General features: G+C 36.4%; 2 protein-coding genes across 3 annotated transcripts in view; one reads left to right on the plus strand and one right to left on the minus strand.

Annotated features, from left to right (window-relative positions):
- LOC121388033 (leucine-rich repeat and coiled-coil domain-containing protein 1-like) overlaps positions 1-19,705 on the minus strand; it is a 378,090-nt gene that overhangs the window by 309,865 nt on the left and 48,520 nt on the right. The gene's annotated exons all lie outside the window — the stretch shown is intronic.
- Positions 795-18,896, plus strand: LOC121388035 (FMRFamide receptor-like). Its single transcript, XM_041519235.1, has 2 exons — positions 795-1,617; positions 16,055-18,896. The coding sequence occupies exon 2, from the start codon at positions 17,419-17,421 to the stop codon at positions 18,472-18,474; it is 1,056 nt and encodes a 351-aa protein (XP_041375169.1). The 5' UTR covers positions 795-1,617; positions 16,055-17,418; the 3' UTR covers positions 18,475-18,896.

The following is a 19,705-nucleotide window of genomic DNA, read 5'->3' on the forward strand; positions in this document are numbered from 1 at the left end:
CCTCGACTAATTTACATCTAATTTGCAAAGTTATCAAATTCTTAAAGTATGTGATCTGAAAAATGTCACATACTTTGATTGCACTAAAAATGTAAGATATTATATGATAAATACATATATCTACACGTACATGCATACCAAACTTAAACAGTGTCTTTGAAATGATGATACATGTAGGGTTTTTTCCGTAACATTTTTTCTTCATACACAATGTATTTACCTAGATTTTTCAGTCACATACAAGTACTGCATGAAATTACTTTTCTAGTTAATCGGTTATAGCACATTTATGTATAATTTGTTTATTAATAAATCTCACTTTCCCCTTGTAACCGAGATGCACGTACATACAGCTTTGTACATATACATATAATTAAATAGGGGCCTGTCAATAAAAATAAAATAATCAATCAGTCAATCAATCAAGTTTTCATTCAATCAATGACTGTACCAATCCATCAATCAGTCAATCAATCAAGTTTTCATTCAATCAATGACTGTACCAATATATCAATCAATCACCTTCAGATGTTACATGTCACCAAAAGATATTACATGAGTCTTATAAAAACCAATCACCGGTCCTGCCAACATCCCTCAACCCTCACCCCCACCCTCAACCCTCACCCCCACCCCTCACACACACATACATTTGACAAAATAACCTCTAATACCTACGGACATAAACGTGTAAAACCATTTCCATGTTCACAGCTCAACACAGTAATTACTTTATTAACTTATCTCGGGCAATCTGTGAAAAACACCACAGCCTTGTGGACACTACCGTTAAAAGGTGGAGAGCCCTCCGAACCCGATATTGATAGCCCTTCAAACAGCCTGGAATTGGATCACTCTCCCCGGAGACAAAATGAGATTAAGAAATAAAAATCATCTTAGCCAGTGGTACAGAAGCGGGGACTGTGTGGCGACAGCAGTGAGGGATCCCTGCACTAGGCCGAGTGGTGGCGATGATGAAGTCAGCTGAGTAACTATAACGATCATCGTAATTCACCATTGGCAGCGGCGGGAGATGGTGTCGCCGATAGAGACGGCAGGTTAATGACGTTGGTTTGCCCACTGTGGATCAGTTACTCAACTTTTACTCAGGTACGAGAGTGTGTGTGTGTATTCAGGAGTATTGGAGACAGTTGTAGCAGAAGCTTGGAAGATGTGTTTTTTTTAATTATGGATTAATGGAAGATGCTAATTAATTTGATAATTAATTGCAAATTGGTTAGAAACTACGTGTGTTATTTAACATTTTACAATTAAAGATCTCTGAAATCTGTTCAATGTGCTCTAGTGGTGTCGTTAAACAAAACAAACTGAAATCTGCATAGTGATTTGAAATGTGTTACTGAACTGTAAATCTTCTATGAAAAGTGTGTGGTTGTGTCAGGAAAAGTTTAAGGAATGACTTTCATGGAATAAAAAAAAAGACAGTCGTCTAAGAGTGTAACTGTTAGCAAAACTTCTATGGGATAATGGTTTGTGACTTTTTTATCTAAAATTTTTAAAACAACCTATTTAAATTCTGTGTATTGTCAAAGATGGATTTGAAGATCTGCTACTGAAATTACGGAGATCACAAACAATCAACAGAGAGAAAACCAGGTAACTATAACAAAATATAGCTAGTGTATTTAAAATATAATAATTTAAAGGTACTTGGCTCCACTTATATGCCACTGAATTTGTTTTCTTCCCCATATTAAAAGTAAATTGCTTGGGTGAAGCAGTAATTTTGCTCACATCTAGTCACAGTGCATCACGACTGGTATATCAAAGGCCATGGTATGTGCTGTCCTATCTGGGGGAAAGTTCATGTAAAAGATCCCTTGCTGCTAACGGAAAAATGTAGTAGGTTTCTTCTAAGACTACCTGTCCGAATTACCAAATGCTTGACCCATTGGGTTTTTCCACCATCCCAGCCAGTGCCCCACAATTGGTACATAAGAGACATAGTGCATATAAAATATCCCATGTTGCTAATGGAAAAATGTAGCAGGTTTCCTCTGATTACCAAAAGCTGATGATTAATAACTCAAATTAAACTTTCACTAAAAGTGTTAAACTGTTTAATTGATGCGAGGCTTTGATATGACGTTTCTTTTAAAAGTATTTATGAAAACCCAGTAACATTAAAATTCTTGTATGCCAGATATTCAGATCAAGACAGTGTCTTTAGTGCCAGTGCACCACGACTGGTATATCAGACTGTGATATGTGCTATCCTGTCTGTGGTATGGTGCATATAAAAGATCCCTTGCTACGAATGGAAAAATGTAGTTGGCTTCTTCTCTAAGACTGTCAAAATTACCAAATGTCTGACATCCAATAGTCAATCATTAATAAATCAGTGTGCTCTAATGGTGTGTGTGGTATGGTGCATATAAAAGATCCCTTGCTACTAATGGAAAAATGTAGTGGGCTTCCTCTCTAAGACTATATGTCAGAATTACCAAATGTCTGACATCCAATAGCTGGGTTTCCTCTCTAAGACTATATGTCAGAATTACCAAATGTCTGACATCCAATAGCTGGGTTTCCTCTCTAAGACTATATGTCATTACCAAATGTCTGACATCCAATAGCTGGGTTTCCTCTCTAAGACTATATGTCAGAATTACCAAATGTCTGACATCCAATAGCTGGGTTTCCTCTCTAAGACTATATGTCAGAATTACCAAATGTCTGACATCCAATAGCTGGGTTTCCTCTCTAAGACTATATGTCAGAATTACCAAATGTCTGACATCCAATAGCTGGGTTTCCTCTCTAAGACTATATGTCAGAATTACCAAATGTCTAACAACCAATAGCTGATGATTAATAAAAAAATGTGCTCTAGTGGTGTCGTTAAACAAAAACAAAGTTTAACTTGTGTCTTCAGCTTCTACTGACTTTAGGATAACCAAGAACATATTAGATACATGTATATAAAAATTAATATTCTAAACTATATGTCAAAGATGACCTAATGTTAGACATCCAATTTTGATGATTTTTGATTAATTCGGCAATATTGTCATTTTTCAAATGACACCACCGGAGAATGTTACCTAATTCATTGATTGATTTTTGATTGGATAATTCTGACAAAAACATGTAGTCTTCTAAGGAACCTGCTCTATTTTTGTTTTCATTGGCAGCAAAGTTTTACGATGACGACAAGATGATGTTTTTCTTATGCTTACTCAAGAATTTAAAATGGATTTAAAGCATACAGTTCACTGTTCACAATTTTATTATAGAGTTAACCTTTAAATTTTAAAACCAAAGCTAATGAGCTTTATGAGAAATTATTAGATGAAAGTTGGAAGGGTGCTGTATTTGGGTGTATTTGGGTTTCAGGAAGAAAAAAAAATTGTTTTGTTTAACGACACTACTGGAGCACATTGATTAATTAATCATCAGCTATTGGATATCAAATTCTGGAAGAAAGCAAAAGGTAATCAATGTTATGACTTTAACATGGGGGGGGGGAGGGGGGAAATGTGTGCATATACATTTTTTGTTGTTTGCGCTAACTGAAAAGTTAACTTTTGGTCCTTTTTTATTTTAGCCTAAAAACAACTTTAATGTAGGATTTGTTTCTTTTAAAAATAAAACTGAAATAGCCTTTATTGAAAATGAAAACATGCATAATGTCATATATCTCTTAATATTTGAATACAACTTGGCAAAACATTATTTTTTAAAAATAAAATTTGTCTGGTTTTTAATTTTACTTCATTATAAAGTTAAAAAAAACATTAAAAAAAAAAAAAAAAGTCTGGTTTTTAATTTTACTTCATTATAAAGTTAAAAAAAACATTAAAAAATAAATAAATATGGTTTTAATTTTATTTCATTATGAAGTTAACCTTTAAAAATGCTTTCCAGTTTTATAGATATTACAAATATGTTTATCTTCTCCGGTTTCTTACTCTTTTTTTTTCTTCTTTTCTGAGGTAGTTTTTTTTTGGTATGTGTCTGGCAAAGAAATACAAGTGCATTCCACTGACTCAAAGCTAAATTACATTTCACAGAAAAATCAACTGGCTTTCATTATCTTAAGCGTTTCACTTCACCTAAACTGACTCACATTGTTGTGGATAAAACTAGACACAGTCGTTATTTTGTTATCATGGGCCAGCAACAACAGGGTTCTGTCAGTGTACGGAGGGGAAAATTATGTACCTTAAAAATCTTGGAAATTAACAGATGCATTTTTATAAGTTTTATGAAGATTATACGTGTTGTGTAGTTAGAGAGAACAGTTATTTAAAATTTGTATAATACTGTGAAACCTCTACAAACCGGACCCTCTGTAAACCAGAATTCCCCCAAAACCAAACATTTTTTATGGTAGTTTTTTAAAAATCAGTACAGAAATTAACCTCTATAAACCGGATACCTCTTTAAACCAGACATTGTACTTAGTCCCTAGGGTGTCTGGTTTAGGGGGTTTTACTGTACATGAAATTCAGGGAACATTTTGTTCAGTATCGCGTCACGATTCATTATGAAGGTTTCAGAGATCGTAAAGAAGTTTAAAACATTAAACAGTAATTGCTAATCAATTTTCAGTTGCCTAGAAATATTGATAGCTAATCAAGATTTTGAAAACAAAATGTTCCCTTCAATGCAGTGTCCAATTTCAAAAGATTTGAATGCCATAGCCACCTATTGTAGAGGCACTTATGGTCGATTTGGTTTTCATTACATACCAGGCTGCAAAATGACCGGGTTCGCATCGCAAAATCTTGCGATCGCAATGCAATATTGTAACAATGACTAGCAGTTTGCGATGCATGTTTTTTGTAACCAAACTGATCTTTGAATTGAGATCGCGGGAGAAGAACGCACTTAGGGGTGTCGATTTTCCGTGATCGCAGCCAAGGTACATGTAACTGATTCGCCAATGATAAAAAAAATTAAAATTTATCTCAGTGTACGACCTTTTCGCGTGTGTTAGTATTTCAAATAGAAAATACTGTCGGAATAGGCGGAGGATGTTTGACGTTTTAACAAGAACAGTGACGTAATGTACTAGTTTCTACGTCATCGTGGTAACCTAATTTGCAAGCAGCTATGACCGTGTACACTGAACTTGTAGCCTATCGTGCATGCAAATATATTATGTTCACGAATTAAATATACCGCGAAAATTGCGAACATGCTGATAGCTCCACGAATTTAATTACGCGTTAACTTATTTCCGATTTAGCTTTGAATAATGCCTATAGATACAAAACATATTGCGCATTGCATGCACTTTATTTTTATCGTCAAATTACCTGCCACGTGGTTTTATACTACAAGTGACACTCGGTGCTATGCATGATCTGCGTTCAGCGATAACCAGTAGTCAAAATGTCTGATAATTATTTTGACCGGTTGTCAAAGTGGTCGTTCGGTTTAACTTGTTGCATAAAAAACCGTCCGACAAACATTAGCGACAAACGGCTGGCTGAACTCACATCTGGTATCTCGTGACTACAAGATTTCAGTTTGTTGTTTTTACACTGATTATTCTTATATTCGATACATACTTGTGGCTTTCGTTATTTGTATACCTAAATGCAACCTATGAATACTACTAATAAATAGTATTTGGTCTAGTTTGTGATTTTTCAAGTTTTCTGCATCATGTATTATCATGCGGACAAGACATACATGCAGACAAGACTAACGGCACACGGACCGCATGGCGAGAATGTCTCGAGTATAATTATATCGTACGTGAAACTGTCATTGAAAGGAGTTCAGTTGATATTGGTCGTTTTTATTTTATTATTGGCAAAAACTATCGTGAAAATGTAAAATGAAAGCTTGATCGCGAATTATTTTAGCCACGAAAATGTTTGCGTATACATACGGTATTATCGACTAATTAACAGCTTGGCGTTTTTTATTTTGAATTGCCTCGGCAAATAATGTTCCGGTAAAATACGTATATATATCGTTTAAGAATTGTCAATTTTCATAACAAAAATGAACACCGAATATGTTGGAATGATCAGCCAAATGAGGAATTTTTCTCGGGCTTCAATCGCACTTTGGATCAGACATACAAATCAACTCAGGAAAGACTAAAAAATCACTTTGAACAAGTTAGATGACCAAGCTGCTTAGCATAACCATTGACAAATATTATTCAGAAATATGTTGTACTATAAAAATTAAACCCTGACATTTCTATGCTATATTCTATATAGCCAAAAAAACCAAAGTGAGATTCTCTGGGTGTGTGGAGGGGGAGGGGGGAGGCAACTGCCCCCCCTTGACCTCCGGAGGATACGGCCTTGAAAACAAGTGACAGTGATGACCCTTCACATGTACTGTTCTGTACTTGTTTTATTTTGGGGTAAGCAGCCCACAATACAGATACATGTATAAGAAATATGCAATTTTATTGAAAAGAATGTGTTTTATTCATGTTTACTCATTTTATTAAAGTGCTAATCAAATTCCAATAGTTGCTAATCAATTCTCCATCCAGTAGGAAAAACTGCTAATCAAAATTTTAAAAACAAATTGCACCCTGCATACCCTCAAATTATTTTCTGGCAGAAAGCCTGAAGATGTACATTATTATGCAGTTCATGCAGCAGCAGACGTCCTCCCTGGGGTGCAGTGGGTCGCAGGGGGTTATGTACCAATCTTTTCTCATAAGGGGGGGGTCCATGGGATTTAACTGTTTCTATTCATGGAGTCCCGAAAACTAAGTGCAGAATATACTTCTTTCTTTTATACTCATTCAGTAAATATTAGATCTTTTATGGCACTGAATGCCTTGGCAAACAAGAATTCCATGAAATTAAGATGTCTTGGCCAACATCAACATATCCGAGGTCTCTGATAATTCAAACTATAGATGTGCATCTCAGTACAAGTTAAAAAATAAAACTTAAAAAAGACAATAATTTTAATTTAATAAATTTCATATTTTTAACATGCACTGAGATAAACATTTATAAATATAACTATAAGCCAAGTTTCACTGATCTAGGACATATAATTTGTCATAAAACGTTTAACATTGAGCTAGTACATGTGTACATGCAAATGTTTATGCCATTGCTGCCAAGACTGCTGCCACCAGAATATTAACACCTGTATCTCATCTTGTTACTTCATAAAGGTGTGGGTGGGACGTAGCTTAGTGGTACAGCACTCGCTTGACGCGCAGTCGGTCTGGGATCGATCCACGTTAGTGGGCCCATTGGGCTATTTCTCATTCCAGCCAGTGCACCACAACTGGTATATCAAAGGCCGTGGTATGTACTACCCTGTCTGTGGGATGGTGCATATAAAAGAACCCTTGCTGCTAATCAAAAAGAGTAGCCCATGAAGTGACGACAGCAGGTTTCCTCTCTCTATATCTGTGTGGTCCTTAACCATGTCTAATGCCATATAACCATAAATAAAATGTGTTGAGTGCGTTGTTAAATAAAACATTTCTTTCTTTCTTTCATAAAGGTGAAACAAACACACAGACAGTTTTAGACCAGCCATATTTATAATCCTAACTGGCACTTGGTATATTCCACCCTTGATTTGTGAATCACGCTACTACATGTAATTTGTTCATTCAATTTTTCATTATTCAGTGATTGGATCACGTTGCCAGTTTTAGAAATTTTATCATTGGCAAAGTATCTCCAAATATTGTTTATGATGATGAAAAGTTCCAAATGTTATAAATGAGCATTTTAAGGAGTTTTAGCACCCACATTTAGTTAAATCTACATCATATCAAATTGATCACCAGCACTTGACCATGCATGAGTTTTCTTACTTTCTGGAAATGATGAAATTGTCCAGAAGTGTAAGCAAAGCGAAGTCTATAGTTGTAGTATTCTGAGATTAAAAACTGTTTTAAGACAAGGGAAACTGATTTCTACACTAGAATGTTTTCAACAAGAAATAATAGTAAAGTTTATAGAAAATCATCATTCATCGACAGTGGGGAAGGGGGGAGGGGGGAGAAAGAAAGAGACGTAGCCCAGTGGTAAAGCATTCGCTTGATGTGCGGTCGGTTTGGGATCAATCCCCGTCAGTGGGCCCAATCGCCTATTTCTCGCTCCAGCCAGTGCACTACAACTGGTATATCAAAGGCCATGGTATGTGTTATCCTGTCTGTGGGATGGTGCATATAAAAGATCCCTTGATGCTAATCGAAGAGAGTAGCCCATGAAGTGGCAACAGCGGGTTTCCTCTCTCTATATCTGTGTGGTCCTTAACCGTAAATAAAATGTGTTGAGTGTGTCGTTAAATAAAACATTTCCTTCCTTCATCGATAGTGGATACAATAACCAAATTTGTTTTATGCATCCCAGGGGATGCAGTACCTTTATTGTGGTGTGTTTAGAACCCCAGTAATAAATGTATTGTGTTGTATGGGCTAAGTGGGTTTTGTGTGTCTGATATAGTAGAGGCAAAATAATACAGTTTCGTGACCTATTTAGAGGTGTTTTTCATATCTTTGAAGCCTTCTGAATAAAAGTAGTGGGGGTGACCCTCTCAAAACTGGGGCTAACTTAGCAAAGTGGTGAAATCCAAGATGGCTGCCAAAATTATCAAAGCACATGTTTTTCAGCTTTCAGCTTCTTCTTGTTGTATGAAGATGGTTTTGATGTCAAAATATATGTTTGGGGGGTCAAATATTTAAATTTTATACACTAAAACAATAAACACCCAAATGTTAACTCACGTGACACCAAGCTGAAGCAGTTACTGAAACGTTAACTAAACACATATATGGTACCAGCCTTAAATTAAGAAAGCAGTTTAAACTGGTGGGAACTAGCCGGCACAGCTGGGCTCAATTTAATTAAGTTAAAGTTTCTTTTAATTATAACGACACCACAAGGGGCTCGAATTAAGTTAAAGTTTGTTTTCTTTAATGACAGCACTAGGGGATCGAATTAAAAGAATCCTGCTTAAAAGTGAAATGCAGTCAATTTGAAAAAAGAAAGAAAAAAATGTTTTATTTAACGACGCACTCAACACATTGTATTTACGGTTATAATTATGGCGTCAGACATATGGTTAAGGACCACACAGATATTGGGAAAGGAAACCCATTGTCACCACTTCATGGGCTACTCTTTTCGATTAGTAGCAAGGGATCTTTTATATGTACCATCCCACAGACAGGGTAGTACATACCACAGCCTTTGATATACCAGTCATGGTGCACTGGCTGGAATGAGAAATAGCCCAATGGGCTCACCGATGGGGATCGATCCCAGCAGTCCATTTGATGCACGCAGACTGCATATGCTAGCTGGCCATGCTGGAATACCCCTGCAGTAACACTGACATCATCGTAAACATGTATTGGGTCTTTCGAAGGGTTTTTCTGTCATGAACATATTCTAGACTGTCTCCAAAAATTAATGTTTTGGTATACTGTTGCCTTGGATTTCTGTCTCCAGTATACACCAATGCCCACTTCTACATATGCTTACATACAAAGCAGCCTATACTTGTAGCTTAACCTTGGACCATCAAATCAGAATCAAGGTCAGCTATCTGACATTTGATATGCCAGAGATGTCGGAGAACATTTTGTTCAGTATCGTGTCACGATTCGCTACGCAAATTTCAGAGATCGATACACAATTTAAAAACATTTAACAGTAGTTGCTAATCAATTTTCAAATAACTAGAAATATCGCTAATGAAGATTTTATTCCCTGGATGTTATGGTTGAATTCACATCATACATTTATCAATTATATGCAAGAAATGCATTCGATCCATCCCATGTGATAATTAAAGGAATATATAGCTTCAATCTATTATACAATATGCAAGATCGTTTTAACAGTTTCCAATCATTCTGATTGCTTCTCCTCTTTTGGTTTGTACTAACGATGCCACATTCCACAAGGATGTTTTTGCACAGAAGTACAATCAGTTACTGTACATACATCAAGCTAAATATTGTGTACAAAGATGAATTCCATAATTACAACAGCAATGGATGCTGCCATCTTTGTTACTTAATCATAGAAGTGGTCATATACAAGGCAGCCGTGTATACCATGGTCATCTGTTTGGGGAAAGCCTAGTGTAGTGTAACAACACTGTATCTAAACATTCCTGTTACATGCTTACATCTACTACTGCAGTAAGAGAGTGCCAAACTTTGATTCTCAAAACCCATTTCTGATTATTGAATAGAAATTAACAACCACACAGTCTTGCGAATTCAATCACCAAAAAAGCTGTTTCTTGTATATGTATAATACACAGTAGTTTATAGTATACCAATTCATAAAACAAAAGCACAAACTCATAATTACTACAAAAAAAGTGCTGCAATATCACATAAATTATATTTTTAATTTTTAACCACTTAGAATACATTAATGTAAATCCAACTAAAATATCAGCGGATCTGACATGTTAAAGGATAAAAGTGCACATATGACAATATGTCCTATCTATAGACACGTGATGGAACATGCTTGGATGCCAGCTATAGTAGACTATAAGGAGAGATATTTATGAGCGAATGTAACCGAAAACCTACTGCCACCATACTCAATCATTAACCAACAGCAAAAGGTTGTGTATATACATGTAATTGTACCGGTACTTATCCATGCAAGACCGGCCTCGGTGGCGTCGTGGCAGGCCATCGGTCTACAGGCTGGTAGGTACTGGGTTCGGATCCCAGTCGAGGCATGGGATTTTTAATCCAGATACCGACTCCAAACCCTGAGTGAGTGCTCCGCAAGGCTCAATGGGTAGGTGTAAACCACTTGCACTGACCAGTGATCCATAACTGGTTCAACAAAGGCCATGGTTTGTGCTATCCTGCCTGTGGGAAGCGCAAATAAAAGATCCTTTGCTGCCAATCGGAAGAGTAGCCCATGTAGTGGCAACAGCGGGTTTCCTCTCAAAATCTGGGTGGTCCTTAACCATATGTCTGACGCCATATAACCGTAAATAAAATGTGTTGAGTGTGTCGTTAAATAAAACACTTCTTTCTTTATCCATGCAAAAACAGGACGTCATATATCAGAGCCTTTGATATATCGATCATGGAACATGTCTACAGTACAAATTCTGAATAGCAGCTACTACTTCATCACCAAACTATTGTTTCAACATAGTATATTTTAAAAGTTTGTTTTGTTTAATGACACCACTAGAGCACATTTATTTACTTAATTACTTACTAATTGGATGTTAAACATTTGGTAATTTTAACATATAGTTGTTGTTTTTTCATTAGTAGCAAGGGATATTTTATATGCACCTTACCACAGACAGGATAGCACATACAATGGCTTTTGATATACCAGTTGTGGTGCACTGACTGGAACGAGATCTAGCTCAGTGGGTCCACCAATGGAGATCGATCCTAGACTGAAGGTGTTTTTCATATCTTCAAAACCTTCTGAATAATAGTAGAGGGGTGACACACTCAAAAGTGTGGGCCAACTCCGCCAGGTGGCAAAATCCAAGATGGCCACCAACAATGGAACATATGGTTTGTAATAATTGAGCAGCAGATTCATTTATGTTGTGAGAGTCTTCATTTAGTGTCGACTTTCTCTCCATCATTCTTCCTTGGAAATCCTGACGTCAAGTATGTCAAACCTTTGTCCCTGTAAATTGGTCACAGAACTGTATTATTTTGCCTCTACTATAACGTTACAGTTGAAAATTATATTTGCATTTCCTTTGGTGTTCGAGGACATGACATATAACCCAGTAATAAAGCACTTGCCTAGGATCGATCCCCATCGGATGTAAGAAAGACTGGTATATCAAAGTCCGTGGTATGTGTTATCCTGTCTGTGGGATGATACATATAAAAGATCCCTTGATGCTATAATCGAGAGTAGCCCATTGCTGCTCTTAATTATCTCTATATAGTCCTTAACCATATGTCGTACGCAATATAACCATAATTAAAATGTGTTGAGTGTGTTGTTAAATCAAACATTTCTCCCTTCTTCCTTCCTTCCTTGTTTTGGTGTTTAATGCAGTTATTATAACTATACTGTACATATAGTTACATGTACAAGTATGACTGAAGGGCACTGTGTCACGGTTCAGTAAAGCTTAACAGTTCGAGGACAGTGTAGAAAAATCAAGGACTTTCAGGACTGTGTGTGTCCTGACAAACTGTGATGATACTCTACTCTACACTGTAGGTCAACATAAAAGAATAATTCAAAAAAATTTAATTTAAAAATTCAAATTCATTTAATTAAATTTAAGTCAAATACCATACATTATCTGTCTTTCCTTTTTTTTATTTCATTATATAATTAGATACCCTCCATTAAATGATAATAAGTTGAAATACGTTTTTGTAAATACAATTACCAGCATTTATAAAGCACTTTCGACATACCTAGAGGTTTTGTAAGGAACTCATGCAGCGGCTGTAATCACGTTAACCCACACATATGACAAAACCTCTTCAGAAAAATGCCATTAATTAAGAGCACATGGCACTTACAGAGTATGCGAGTTTCTGTTACTGCAGGGCAAGAAGTGGAACGTTCAGTGCTAGAATGTGTCTTCTGGTGAGCAGACACAAGCCATACAAGAAAGGACAAGTGCAGAATCTCGAAACTAACGAGCCGAACTCGGCATCACTAGACAGATTTCAAGAGTCGTACACGAATGCCAGACAAATCTTAAGAGCCCAAGATTACAATAGCGGCAATGTGGGCCATCGTGGAAAGCAAATATCGTAAATCACGACTTGTTATAATTCACCAAGGTCACGCACAAAATGACAATATTACGAGACATTAAAAAGTATTGTTCAGTCACGTAATGGACGATATCATGCAGTTTTTAATGTGTGTCCTTGTTCCTTTTATATCACTGATTGGGGCCCCATGCTTGTAAAACTTTAGAATCTAGACGTCACATGCATGCAATTTGTATGGCAAAGCCTTGATGTTAATGTCATCAGACGTCATTAGAGACTGGCGTCAAGAATAAAAAAAAGAAAATTCAGCAAGTGGTCGGTAATTTTGGTTGAAATTTCCATTTCTTTGGCTTACGCTGTTCATTTTGGTATGTCTGGTGTGTTTTTGGCTATCCTAATCTTTATAGAAGCTCAAGGCAGTATATTATATGAGTTATGAGTTGACTGTTTGACGTACAGAATGTGTAACAGATTCTGGATATTGCTCTGGTGTTTCGTAAGTGTTTCTTTGAAATTCATCTCAGATACTGAATTGTCAAGGGGTTAATGATGGTAAAATGAAGGTCGAGGCTTTCTGCCAGAAAATAATTTGAGGGTATGTACCATAATAAAAACAAAACAGATCATAAGTGTCCCTACTAGGTGGCTATGGGTTTCAAATGTTTTGAAATTGGACACTGCATTTCATGTAATATGGCAAATTTTAAACAGTCATTCTCTTACTATAATCTTTCTAAAAATCATAAAAATGCAACCATTAATTTCCAAGATTTTATACAGAAATCCTGAGATCATAATACAGTTATTAATATATGGTAAATGTTGCAACATCTGTTACAGATTTTAATCCAAAGAATGGCACCAAAAATGTTTGCCGAACCAAATGTTCCTATTATAGTCAATAGTAGGTCACAGTGACCTAATTGTAGAACGCTATCTACTGGATTCCAGTTATGTTCTGCCACACAGAATTATCCATTCATGTTCAGTCGATAGAGTGCTGGACTTAGGTGCTTGGATCACAGGATCAAGCCTCCTTGGTGGAACCATTCTGTGATCAGGTTTTTTCCCATCCCAACCAGTGTCCCACGAACGGTATATCAAAGGCTGTTACATGTGCTGCCCTGTCCGTGTAAAAGTATATATATATATATAAAATCCCTTTCTGCTAATAAAAATATGTAGCCGGTTTCCTCTGAAGACTGAGTTTAACATCCAATAGCTGATGATTAATAAAACAATGTGCTCTAGTGGTTTCGTTAAACAAAACAAACTTTAACTTTTTAAATTTGACTGCCAAGTGGAAAAAAGGAAGGAAGGAACGTTGTATTTAATAATGCACTCAACACATTTTAGTTAAGGTTACATGTATATGGCTTTGAACATATGGTTAAAGACAATGCAAACAATGAGAGAGGAAACCTGTCAGATCAGGTCAGGTCCAGGCCATAGGTTTTAACGTGCACATTCAGAACAAGTTGTTTTAGCATACCTGTCATGGGTGCAGGTGTCGACTTTTGCCAGTTCCTCCGACCAGGATAGGAAAAGAGGAAACCTGTTGCCACAAGGTATCTTTCGTATCCAGCAACTGACTGACAGGATAGTACATACCACAGTCTTTGTAGTGTTTTATACATCATATGATCAAAAGGAAAAGCATTTTTCTGTTAATTGTTGTCCATTTATTATCTATCAAGATAAATTAATAGTTTGGATATTATATTGCCTAAAATCCTATTAAAAATAAAGATTATTATATGAGCTTGTGTGTTCTACTGATTTTATGAAACAAGTGTCAGCTAGGAGTTTTGTATTGCCTGAGCGAGAGTGAGGGTAATACCTGAATCTCAACAATAGTTTTTTAAAATCAGCACAATTCAGACGAGAGTGTAATAATTTCTTTATTATCCACATTATTTTTTATGAATAGGCTAACAAGGACTGTGTCAAAACATTTCAAATGTAACCAGAAGGAGAAGACAAAATGATGTAATTTTGATAAGCAATTACACAGAGTAAAGACTGGGGAAGCCACATTATGTTACGATGTCACCTCTAGAAATTACATCATTCATTGTGCATGTGAAATCATTATGACATGTGTGTCATACTGGTTATATTTTACTGTGTATCTTCAACTATGTGGATAATAAATCTCTTCACACTCTCTTTTAAAAGTGCAGACAACTCGGATCATTAATAACATGTTCAAGATTCCAGTCGTCATGTTTATCTTGGAGCCGGAATATGTTGTCATCACACTCTTGTGAATACTGGCTATCACAAAATGACAATAATATTTTGCCGTTTTTCTTGATTTGTACCCTTTTTCATAGACACAGTCACACACATGTATGTCATATTTTATAAGGAAAGTGCAATCAGAATTTTTTTTTTCTCAGAATTTAACTACACATGTACATATACTGTGAGATGTTTTTCAAACAAAATATATTTCACTGCCGTGATCTGGATTGGTGACGCCACCACAGACATTGTTATGGGATATTATTTGGGTACATGTCTAAATATTATAGATTTAGCAATCTCTGCATGGTCCATAAAAAAGTATTTCCCAATTGTCCTCATGTGTTAAATGAAGCAAACAATAAAGTGCATGTGTCCAAACTGCTAACCAACAGTGATGGAAAGGAAAGGAATATCTGTTTAATGAAAGAGTTTGTTTTGTTTAAAGACACCACTAGAGCACATTGGTTTTTTTAATTAATCATCAGCTATTGGATGTCAAACATTTGGTAATTTTGACATATAATCCCAGAGAAGAAGTCAGCTACATTTTTTTTTTATTAGTAACAAGGGATCTTTTATAAGCATCATTACATAAACACTATAGCACATACCACAGCCTTTGATATACCAGTTGTGGAGCACTGGCTGGAACGAGAAATATCCCAAAGAGCCCACCAAGGGGCTTAGTGGGTAGAGTGCTCGCTTGAAGTGCTTTGATCATAGAGGTTGTTGGGCGAAAGGAAATGTTTTATTTAACAACGTACTCAACACATTTTATTTACGGTTATATGGCGTCAGACATATGGTTACGGACCACACAGATATTGAGGGAGGAAACGCGCTGTCACCACTTCATGGGCTATTCTTTTCGATTAGCAGTAAGGGAAACTTTTATATGCACCATCCCAGAGACAGGATAGTACATACCACAGCCTTTGTTACACCAGTTGTGGAGCACTGGCTGGAATGAGAAATAGCCTAATGGGTCCACCAATGGTGATCGATCCTAGAGCGACCGCTCATCAAGCGAACACTTTACCACTGGGCTACTTCCCGCCCCTCGTTTGGGGAAAACCAATTATGCATATGATGGACTAAGTAATTTTTCTCTTTTTTTTTCAGACAAGAAAACTTGCTGATGAAAGCTGACAACAACAAAGACGATCCTGGGAAAAAACAAAAAAGAAATGTTCTGTTTTCTTATCACATGACATCATGTCATGGACCAGTCAAATTACTCCACTTTGAGACGCTAACAAGTCCATCTATTTCAATTTGAAAAACTAATTAAACAAGCTGCCCGACAAGATGTATGGATGAAACCGACACCAGCAACCTATATGTTAAAAAGTAAAGTACAGAAGTCTAAAAGGATGTAAAACAAATGAGGCTGTCTGTAAGGGCACACATAGGTCTATAAGGCGATCCGGTCTAATTGACACTGATACATGTACATGCAACATGAAGAATACATGTTCTTCAACATTGCAAAAATATTGTGTTACCAGCCTGAGCCACAAAGTTAATTACGATACCTGGGTTAATTAATAAAATAACAAACACTGTTACGAGATTAATCATTAAATTACGCAACAATATATATATAAATATATAATATATATTAAAAAAATTTAAAGCCACACTCAAGAATAAAAATAGAAAGCTACTGCGAAGAAGAGAAAAAAATAAAAAATAAAACTCCACAGGTTAAATGTTCATGTGTATGTGTAGTAATCTACTGGATGCCACACAAAAACTGTGCTTTAATTTGGAACTTCAAACTCCAACATAACAAACTGTGTTGAACTGCTGGTTATTACACACAGATCTATATCTGACATTCTTAGCCACTCGGAACCCATGCTGCTGCAACAATGATTGATTTGCAATGCTAAAATACATACAATGAACTAACCAATGTTAAAATGACTTGAGGACAAACAACAAATTTGTTTTGAAAATATTCAGTGGATTTTGTAAAATTGAAATGATGCATGGCTTATAAAGCTAACAAAGAAGTTTATCAATTCTGAACCAAATAAAAATTACATGGAAGAAAAAGGGCGAGAGTACGTAATAGGTTATTGCAATTAAAGAAGTTACCGTGAACATTTCTTCAAAGAAAAAACAAAAAGTTCTCTGTTAGCATTCATTTTCGAACTGCCCCCCACCCCCCAAAAATAATAATAATTTTTTTTAAAATACTAAAAAAAAAAAAAAAAAAAAAAAATAATAATAAAAAAAATAATAAGAAGAAAATAAAATAAAATAAAATAAATAAATAAATGAAAATAATAAAACCAAAAACAGCATAAAAATGTGGCAGATTTTCATCTGTAAATGTTTCATCTAACAAAAAGGAAAACAATTTTCAAGACTGCTAACAACAAAAAAAGATATAATTTTATTTTTTTAATTCTTTTTTTCTTCAAATAATAAAACCTGTCACTACATTTAAATCTGGCAAATTTTCATCTCCGTCAATTATGCTTACTGAGAACTCGGCCAACAACGTGACTCTCCTTGTGGACTTTCCAAACGAGAGCGAGGTGTACTACATCATGGAGGTGTGGTACTACGTCCACGGGATCTGCGGCACCAGTGTGGCCCTGTTTGGCCTCATCGGCAACACCATCGCCATATTCGTGTTGTCGGGGAAACGGATGCGTTCCTCGACAACCCTGTTTCTCATCGTGCTGGCGATATTCGACAACGTGTTGCTGCTCTTCGTGATTCTCCTCCAGACGCTGCCGATAATCTGTCAGCACGACGACATCCTCATCGACTACATGTTCGTGCGCGAGATGGCCTACATGTTGCTGTACCCCGTCGTGCACATCTGCCACACGGGGACCATCTACACCACCATTGCCGTCACGGGCGAGCGATGCATCGCGATAGTCAAACCGCTGGGCGCACGCTCCATCTGTACCCGGTCGCGCGCTGGGAAGATTGTCATCGGCATCATGGTGTGGTCGATCTTCTACAACATCCCGCGGTGTCTGGAGAACGAGCTGGAGGTCGTGTGGGACCCCATGGTCAACCAGTCGGTATACATCACGGCCCAGTCAACATTTGGGAATTCGTGGTTCTACAACTACGTCTACCTCGTGTGCATCAACTGCATCTTTCACTTCCTGCTGCCATTTCTGGCGCTCTCGCTGATGAATTATTTCATTCTCAAAACGCTATGGCAACGGAAGCGCGGGATTCTTAACCAACAGCGTGCCGTTTCGCTGGAGAACGATTATCGTCTGACTGCCGTTGTGTTGGCCATGACGACCGTTTTTTTCATTTGTCAGCTGTTCGGAGCCACCCAGCTGGTAATTCTGCAAGCGAATGGGATCCAGTCTAGTAGGATTGGTAAATGCACTAAGCCCTGTGAGATTTTTAAGGCCATCGCTGAAACAGTGGTCATAGTTAATTCTGCCATCAACTTCATTCTGTTCTGTGTGTTTGGTAATAAATTCCGACAGATGTTTTTGCGATGTATCTGTATTTCGAAACAGAGGAACATCATCAGAATGAACACGAGAGACTGATGGGCATCGACAGCCAATCAAATTGATCTCACCAAAAGACAGCCACACCCACACAGTATATAAGAAGAGAAGAATTCAGCCAATCACGTGTTTCAACTGATGCCCAGTTGTCATGTCAACCATGCATAATCAATAGTTTTCAGTTCTGTCGTAAGTGGATCTCTCCAGTGAACTAAGAGGATGTGCCCAAGAAAGGCATGCTTGAACCTTTGATGGGCAAAAGCAGACGTCAAATATACTGAACAACAAAAGATATGTGAATGTTAATTTAGTTTTCTTTGATTTATTTAAAATTATTCAGTTTGAATACCATTAGGTTTTAAAATGATCAATGTTGTCTCAACATATTTAGGCCCATTTTGACAGTCTTATTTACCAAATAAATTTTATCATAAAGCCACCCACCCCCCCCATTAGGCCCATTTTGACAGTCTTATTCACCAAATAAATTTTATCATAAAGCCACCCCACCCCCACCCCCACCCCACCCCAACATGTTAAAATATGTAGGTTTTAGTTGCTCAGTGTAGTTAATTGATTGGTTGAAATTTCGAATTGATAAATTCTCACTGGTTCAGTAGAAAACTGTATAATATGTTTTCACCCACACAGAATAATGTACAGCAAATCAGCCAATCAAGTTTTTTGTTAAATACAAGTTAGTTGAGTAGCAAACAGTATCTTCTTTGTATATAAGTAATACACTATTTTGGAACATTTTTAAATGTTTGTTTATTTACTAGCATTTTAAAAAATTTCACAAAATATTTGTTGTTTGTATGTCTGAGTGAACATACTTCTTAAGGGTGATAACCTGCTCTGATGTATGTATATATGTGTATTAGCAAATATAAATTTATCCTATCAGGTTTTCTGCCAGAAAATAATTTGAGTGTAGACAATAAAACAAAAGCCAAATCATCACTGCTCTATATATACTAGGTGGTTATGGGTTTAAAAACTTTTCAAATTGGACATCGCATTTCATGTAAATCTGCAAATTTTAAACAGCAGTCTTTACTATAGTCGCTCTAAAAATTAAAAACATTAATTTATCTATTAATTTCCAAGATTTTAGTGTACAAAATCTTAGCGTTTCGTACCTTCTGGCAGAAACCCTGATGACTACAGATAAACATTGATATTTTCGTCTGACAATACAGATCATGTGACATATCTGAAACGACTTTTTAAAATTTATTTCAACATTTGAACTATATACATTATAGAA

The sequence above is a fragment of the Gigantopelta aegis genome, chromosome 14 (assembly GCF_016097555.1).
Source record: "Gigantopelta aegis isolate Gae_Host chromosome 14, Gae_host_genome, whole genome shotgun sequence".
Lineage (NCBI taxonomy): Eukaryota > Metazoa > Mollusca > Gastropoda > Neomphalida > Peltospiridae > Gigantopelta > Gigantopelta aegis.

Excerpts from the sequence above, each read along its gene's own strand:
- LOC121388035 (XM_041519235.1), top strand. The coding sequence starts at position 17,419 with ATGCTTACTGAGAACTCGGCCAACAACGTGACTCTCCTTGTGGACTTT.